This window comes from Primulina huaijiensis, chromosome 5 (assembly GCF_012295235.1).
Source record: "Primulina huaijiensis isolate GDHJ02 chromosome 5, ASM1229523v2, whole genome shotgun sequence".
NCBI classification, from domain to species: Eukaryota; Viridiplantae; Streptophyta; class Magnoliopsida; order Lamiales; family Gesneriaceae; genus Primulina; species Primulina huaijiensis.
Window position 1 is genome coordinate 9,349,521 of NC_133310.1, and position 8,505 is coordinate 9,358,025.

Here is an 8,505-nt window from a genome sequence, read left to right on the forward strand (position 1 = left end):
TTCCCGAAGGGCACGACCACGACCCAAGCACGACCCAATTGGGGGAAGAGCTTCCCCGAGAGCAGCAGCTAAGTTGCTGCTCACGGACGCTGCTCACGGTCGAGCTCTTCACGAAAAGCTCGACCCAGGGCTCGAGCCTCCACCCACGGCTCGACCCAAATCTAGCTTCGGTAACAAATTCAAATTTCAAAATAAATTTCTTATCAATACGTGATTTTCTCGTTGGATTTCTTGCAGATGAATATTTTCTAGACTCATCGTTAATTCTTAGGAAAAAACTAGAACAATGATACAAGATGGAAGATGGTTTGAGTGTGCAGCAGCAGCAGATGAGGAAAACAAAATCTTGGGTTGAGGTGAGAAAGAGTGGGTCGCGAAGAAGGGAGAGATAAGTCTGTAAAAAAAAAATTTGTTTTGTGTTATAATAAAAAATTGGATCGAGACTCAACCCAAAAAATCAAGTCTCGACCCACTACTAATTAAAAAAATTAAATTTTAAGTAAAAGATAAAAAAGTAAATTCCTCTCCACTCCCTTTTATTGAATAAACACGTACAGCGCTCCCTTTTTTCCACATTTCCCAAACCCCTCCCCCCTCTCCCCACCAAACCCCTTCTCCTCTCTCGATCAGACGGCCATCGGTTCTCCTCAAGCACATACACACTTTCACTGCGTGTTTCCTGTATATATATATATATATATATATCCACACGATCGCTAAACATTTATAGATTATATTTGTATATATACACACTTCGAGTTTAGGAGTGAGAATTATGGAGAGGTACAGCAGAGCCCATTTTGTCGAGGCGGGTCAGGTGGATCCTGTGGCGGAATGGGCGGCGTTTGGAGGTGAAACGGGCCTTGAAGGTTTGGGAATTTAGCTCGATATCTGTAATGCACTAGGGAAGTCTATTGATTTGATATTTGGTTTTGTGAATGCAGAGCCTATGTGGCAGCTGGGCCTCGGTGGTGGGTCCGAGTCGTACGCTGAAAGGCCGGATGAAGCCGATTGCATCCATTATCTGAGGACTGGCTTCTGCGGGTACGGTCCTCGCTGCCGGTTCAATCATCCCCACGATCGTGGCGCGGTACGATTCCCCCTTTCTTTTGCTTCGCATTTCTGTCGTGGCTTCTCAATTTCAACCTTTTTGATGCTTTATGGTGTGATTATTGATTTGAGGAGCGTAATCGACGAATCTTTAGGGCATGTTTGATTTTAATTTTGGTAAAAAAATGTTCTTTGTTACTTTCTCGGAGTTGTGTGGTTTTGATTAGACTGAAAACTAGGAAGATCATTTACTGCACTGCTATCGTTTTGATATTCGGTTCTTGATTCATATGACATGAATTGGATAAACGTGGCTGTTCTTCTGATTGCAGGCAACGGGATCCTTGAGGTCTGGTGGAGGTGAGTACCCGGAGCGCTTTGGGCAACCTGTCTGTCAGGTATATATTTTCATGTCATATCACGAACTTTAAAAGAAAGAATCGAACCAGTTCTGGATACATTCTCACTTCTCACAATGTTTTGACAGTTATAATGGTTCGACATGTATTCAACTAAGGAAATGATAATTGAATTCAAACGCTCTTTATTGCCTGTTGAACTTGGCGTGTTAATCGATAATTAATTTGTCAATCCATATTAACTATATCATGTTCCTTGAATAATTCTTCTGAATCCTACATGTTTTTGAGAGGTCGGCTTCTCTTTCTTGATCTGTGTTTCATTGCTTATTATGTGATATGCTTTTGTTGGATTCTGTTTTAAAGATGTTGTCTTATGTTACCTTCTAATTGCCAAGTCTATTCTTATGGAAAACACTGGAATAATTGGTACAGCAAAGATGTAAGGATTTAGTTCCAGTCGATGCTAGATTTTGCTATAAAATTTCATATGGGCTCGTCCTTACCTTTTTGTTTGTCCAGTAGCATAAATGCCGAAGAGTCACTTCCTGAATTGCGTCATTTTGTTTGGGCAATGTATGCTGTTAATTTCATATGATCTCATCCTTCTGACCAGTGATGCAGTTCCTGAATGAGATAGTCACCAACTCCTGTGGGACAAAATGATGCAATGTTGTCGTTTTCATATTATGTGTCGCCTGCATGCTTACAACTGAATGGTTGCAATTCCCTTCCTTTACCTTAAGTCCTTGACAAGTGTTCTAGCTTCCTGGATCTTTTGTGCTCTTATGGCATGCAATAGAACTGTATTCATGGATTCTCTTTGATCAAGGTGACTGACATAATTGATTAATATTGAAACTTCAGTTTAAGTGAACACCTCTCTTCCCTTCATCTTTCATAAATAATCTTCGTCTTGTCTGTTTAAGTTTTAATCTCTATTTTATTTGAAAGTCGTTATATTTTTATTCATATGATCATTTTATACATATCAAATTGTCTACACTGAATATGTAGCACTACATGCAAACGGGAATTTGTAAATTTGGTACTTCCTGCAAATATGACCACCCAAAGCACAGAATTGAATCCTCCGCCGCAGTGACCCTGAATTTTTATGGATACCCTTTGCGAGAGGTCTGGTACTCAAAAAAACCTATTATTCTTATTGATAATTTCTTTTTCACCCACCCTCTATTATTGGATATTATCATTGCATTTAGCTATTCATCAAGTCTTTATTGCAGGGTGAAAAGGAATGTGCATTTTATATTAAAACAGGGCAATGCAAGTTCGGCTTCACCTGTAAATTTCATCATCCACAACCTGCTGGGTTACAAGTGCCTGCTCAGTTAGCTGGTCCTTTGGCTGGTCCACCAGGTTTGCCAGGAACCACAGTGTTTCCAACCGCACGGTCTCCAATTCAGTCTTCCCAACAATATGGAATTGTTCCTGGAAACTGGCCATTGGCCAGACCAGCCATACTTCCTGGATCATACGCCCCTGGAAATTACGGTCCATTGATATTTCCCCCTGGAGTTGTTCCTGTTCCTGGTTGGACACCATATCCGGTAGTTGCACATGAAGCAGCTCATTTATGTGAATTTTGTTATCTCATCTTTTGTGCTAACTTGTGAATACCTGGTACAGACTGCTGCTACTCCTGTGCCCCCTTCAAGTACTCAACCAACTATTGGTGCGAGCCCAATGATTGGGATAATGCCACTATCAACCTCTACCAGTGCATTCTCAGGATCATATGTCCCAATCTCCTCTTCCACTGGCCACTCAAGTAGCAGTCAAAAGGAAAACGCCTTTCCAGATAGACCTGGCCAACCAGAATGTCAGTATTATTTGAAGACAGGAGATTGTAAATATGGATCCACATGTAAATATCATCATCCACCAGATTGGAGTGCACTTAGATCAGGTTCTCTACTGAGTCCAATGGGTCTGCCATTACGCTCAGTAAGAATTATATTCTCTAATTTTAGATTTCTGAGCACTAATTATCAAATATATTCGCATTATAACGGAAGGTGATAACACATTTATAACTTTTGTTTTTATTTTTCAGGGTGCACCGGTATGCTCACACTATGCCCAAAATGGAGTATGCAAATACGGGCCCTCGTGCAAATTCGATCACCCAATGAGGACTTTGAGTTACAGCACATCTGCATCTTCTCTTACTGATATGCATGTCGCTCCCTACCCCGTGGGGCATATGAATGCATCCTTGGCTCCATCATCATCTTCGTCAGACTTTAGGCCTGATCCTATTTCCGGAATCACAAAAGATGCCTTTTCAATGCCAATGTCGTGTCTGAATAGTACAAGTGCTTCTTCTGGCTCATCATTCTCAAAAAGTGAGCCTGTTCCAGAATCAAATGTTCACCAATCTGGGCAGTGTTCCTCCTTTTCAAGCGACCACAGTAGCCCAGATCAAGGAGGCTAGCCTCACAATTCAAGTTGAATATGGCACGCATCGTGGTGTCTTTCCCGTGAACTCTCTGTGCATCAGCCAACCTTCAGTCTTAAAATCATTCAGATCTAGTATTTTCATTCGAATAAGGCATACATACCCCTCATAAATATTTCGAGGAATAACAAGAGGTAGTTTCTGAATAACAAGAAACAAATTCAACCTTCAATGCAGGTAATTCGCTTCATTGCTCACATTTTGGAGCTTGTTGTATAAATTTATTTCATCTTTTTCATATCGAAAAAGATAAGATGTCTCTCACCATTCTTCTCCCGGATTGATCTATTTTACTCTAGTACATTCTCTTTGATTCCTTTTTTGGGATCGATATTCATACTTGAATGGGGAATCAATAATATTAAACCCCATTCTATGGGCTTTGTTGTGGAAACAAAATTCAGACTATGCAATTTACTCCTGCCTCTTAATGTTAGATATGCAGAGGGTTGCTTCTTAATTATTAAGAATTTCTCAGTTGCACTTTATGTTAGAAATGACTTGCCACGGCAAGATTTTGTCATATATATTCAGATATCCCCTCCGAAAAGCATCATTCTATCTACTTATATTAATTGCGTTAATTTTGGTGCAATTATATTTTAGTTTTTTTTCTTTCGTCGATTTTACTAATTGGAAAAAGAAGTCCATCTTTGGAAGAATAATTAGATTTTTTTTTTGTATATCTTTAAAATTGATTATTTTAATATTTACGCTGATATATTTGATCATAAATAGTAATAAAATAACATGCATGTTGGCTCAAGTGTGAATAGGCTGAAAATCCCTTAAATAAGATATTGAGTGAGTTTTGTGAAAGGTGGGATCCATAATGGTTATGATCTCAACTTTATTCTGCAGTAGTTTGAGCTCCATGTTGCTCAAAAAATGTATTTGTAAAGCCAATATGTATGAAAGAGAGCTACCAATTTGCCGATATGCATGTATATAGCTCATCATTTGGAGATTAAAACGTAACATCTAAGTCTTTTGACTTCAAAATACATTAATTAGTTCCGTCTCTATCAGTAATACTTGTGATCGAGCGTGATAGCAACAAGTGAACGCACACTTTTAAGAAAGATCCACTGTCAGAGCTTAATTAGTTGCATGTTGGGACCAGCAGCTGCAAAAGAACAATTCTACATGATCTTGTGAAAAACTGTGCTATAAATACTTTTCCTAAAAACCTGAAAAAAAGAAAGATTTATAGCAAAAGAAGATTATTAAAGGGTTCGCAGTCAGTACTCGAAAGATGGAGAGTGTGCCAAATCAACTGCATCTCCAAAAGAAGAAAAACTTGCTGCTGAAGGGGCATTAGCACTAATGCAGGCTGGATATTTCATCATCGATATCTCAGACATTTGATTCAAGCTAATCTGAATATCCCATGCATTGGTTTCCCACCATTAATTAAAGGCGTTTATAATAGCTGAGAGCTCATCCCACAACTGATTTATATCCCAATATCCGTTACCAGCTTCTTCATAACAAGATTTAATACAAGGGTTTCGAAGAATATTGAATCCTGCTCGGATTCGAGTTCGAGCTTCAACTCCTACTCTCCTCAACTTTCTTGGAAGCGATTCTGGCAGTAGAAGTAGAAAGTTTCAGACAGTTAAAAACCATGCAATCTAGGTACCCAGAATCCGCCAGTTCTGGAGAAAATGAATCATCATTAAATGATAAGTTGTACAAAGAAAATTCATGAGAACGGGCTTGTCTTCGTCTAATTCGGTCGGTTCTCTAAAAATCTTGTTATCAGGAGGTGGTATATGGGAAAATGGTTGCTTAGTTTTAGCAGTAGAATTATGATGAAAATGGTTGAAGTCAGTTTGATGAATTCTATTTCTGAGATAAAGTCTACTCAACTTGCACATTCTTTGAAGCTAAACTCCAACAATGAGTTTACAACAAATAGACTCAATCTCATCAATCAAACGGTGTCTTCTCTTCTTCTCCAGATGGATGACATCAAGAAAGACAGACTGTCGACTGAATCTCACTTCCAAACTCAAGCATTAGTCGGCAGACGTTTTGATTTTATAGAAAACAAAGTCACCAAGATGATTGACACGCTGCAAGACATTATGATGAATATTATGTCAGATATAGAAGCAGATGTTCGAATCTTGTCAAAGAAAATTGATGTGCTCGACAACAAGGGGGAAATAGGGAAATTGAAGATCCGAAAGACAAAGGGAAGAAGAAGATATGAAGATCAACTGACTTCAGTTATTGGTTGAAGATTATTTTCTTTTTTGTACGAATCTGTACATTAGAGGAATTATTTTATCTACAATAAGTTCGAATCTTTCTTGTACGAATCTGTACATTAGAAAAATTATTTTATCTACAATAAAATTCGAAGAATTTTTTTCAGTTGATCAGTTCATACATTACAAGTTTTGTCAAACACCAAAAAATGGGAAATTGTCGGAAACTTAATTTCGATTGTTTTACAAACTAAGTGCTTAATTGGACTAAAACTGATCTAGTAACTGAACCACATAACTCAACTGACAGTTGCCTAACTGAAGATTAATGCGCAATTTATCGAAGACAACTGAAACCAGCTGAACTGAACCTACGAAGTCAACTTTCTGATCAGTTGGAAGCTGTTCAGTTGATATATTCAGTTATGAGCTTACCAGCGATTACATATCAGCTGATCATTCAGCTGTACACGTCATCAGTTGTGGAAAAGGACATACAACCGACAACAGTACAAGGCAGACTGCAACTCATAGTGGAACGCCGCATTTCAGAGATTACAGTGTACGAATGTCAGAGGAATTTTGACGTGGCAATCAACGGATATAAAGATTCAAATTATATTTAATGTTACCGTTGAAGAGAAGCCTGTAAATAGGTGAGAAGAGCAGTTGAGAACAACACACATCCAATTGATTTATCTATACTCTCAAGCTTGCTGTTACCCTGCTGAATTTTTCGCTCTTATTCAAGAATCAAAAAGCTCACGCTTATCAGTTATATTAGTAGCATTTGAGGCTACCTTTCGAGCTTATAAGCACAAACTGTTTTGTTGTTTATTTGATATTTTATTTGGTCAGTTGTGCTAAGAACAGTCGAAGAACTGTTAGATATTTAGTAAATTAAGAGTTTCAGTTTTGGCAGTGTTAAGTCCAAACTGAAGTGGGTCTGGTCTGTACAAATTTTGTATCGATCAATGTCTTTTAGTGCATATCCTATCCTTGTGATAGAAGGGGTGACGTAGGGGCATTTGAAGTCTCCGAACATCCATAAATCTTTGTGTGTTCTTACTTCAGTTATTTATTCTGTCTTTCAGTCAGTTTACTTCCGCAACTATTATCAGTTAAACTGATTGTCATTGACCGACGAGATTCCTAAGTTTCAATTTGTCAAAGAACTGACACTTCATTCGAAAAGATTGTAAAATCTTGAGTGTTTATTCAACCCCCTCTTCTAAACACTTCCTAACCAATCAACCGATCCTAACTGAAACGTCTGCTTATTCATTTTCTTAAAACGTGCTAGAAATTTTTTTTTCAAACCTCACCTAGCATTCGGCCGAACCATAAAATATTTTTGACCTCATTTTTAAAATAATTCAACCCACTAACATTTTACTAAATCTAAAAAATAACATTTGAAAAGTATAGCCCATACTATTACCTCTCAAAAACCACTCATAAATAAATAAAAGTCATAAAAATATTCTTAACATAATTTAAAATCATAAATAATAACTAGTGCGGAAAACTAGCGTCGGTCCTCGGGTTATGTGCACCTTCAGCCCAGTCAGATCAACCATCAAGACCTCCATAAACATCATTATCATAATCACCTGCATCAATCACACCTAGTGAGTCTAAAGACTCAACACGCCATATTCTTGATAACAAGTAATACGTAATACAGTTCACAGACAACAGTGAAAAATACTCGTACTTAAAATATCGTTTTCATAAAGATGCATAAATTTTAAACAAAATCATTTTCATGATGCATAAACTTTAAATAAAAACATTTTCATAATGATGCATCCTTTTTAAACATAAACATTTTCATAAACTTTTCATAAATATTTTCATATCAACATAAACATATTCATATCCATATCCATATTCGTATCCATATTCATATTCATGTTCATATTCACGTTCGTGTATGTTGAATTCAGATCGTGATTGTGACTCGTATTCTTAATCTTAATGGGCGATGGATCCATCTAAAGAAACCACAGTACTGGGCGGCGGGGGACACCAGCAACACTCTCACTGGTCAACTGGGCCCTGGCCAACGTATTAACATATTCGTATTCGTATCACGTATTCGTATTCATAGCTGTATCCAAGGAAACACGATCGTCGGGCTCCCACTGGGACCATAACCCTCCCGATATTTCCAACATATAGTAGTCACAATCCCTTCACGTCCTTCAACATGTTATCATCACTTAATAAAAATCATGTATATACATATCGTTTTATTTTTGAAACCAAGCATGCAACATATCTTTTAAATTTCAAAGATTAATCCATAACAATTCATGAACATTTAAAATAAGCGTTTTAACATATAAAAACATAAAAAAACATAAACGTTTTAAAATAAACATTTTAACATATT

At 37.5% G+C, this 8,505-nt stretch overlaps 1 protein-coding gene across 2 annotated transcripts; it reads left to right on the forward strand.

The window, feature by feature from the left end:
• Positions 1-590: 590 nt before the first annotated feature.
• LOC140976621 (zinc finger CCCH domain-containing protein 32-like) lies at positions 591-4,368 on the forward strand. 2 transcript variants are annotated; one of them, XM_073440861.1, is made up of 7 exons: positions 591-869; positions 945-1,090; positions 1,383-1,448; positions 2,427-2,546; positions 2,657-2,983; positions 3,060-3,377; positions 3,487-4,368. In XM_073440861.1, exons 1-7 carry the CDS (start codon positions 776-778, stop codon positions 3,865-3,867), a joined length of 1,452 nt encoding a protein of 483 aa, XP_073296962.1. In that variant the 5' UTR covers positions 591-775; the 3' UTR covers positions 3,868-4,368. The 2 variants fall into 2 exon arrangements, with proteins under 2 accessions (XP_073296962.1, XP_073296963.1); XM_073440862.1 differs by having other exon boundaries at positions 2,657-2,980; positions 3,487-4,365.
• Positions 4,369-8,505: the final 4,137 nt, after the last annotated feature.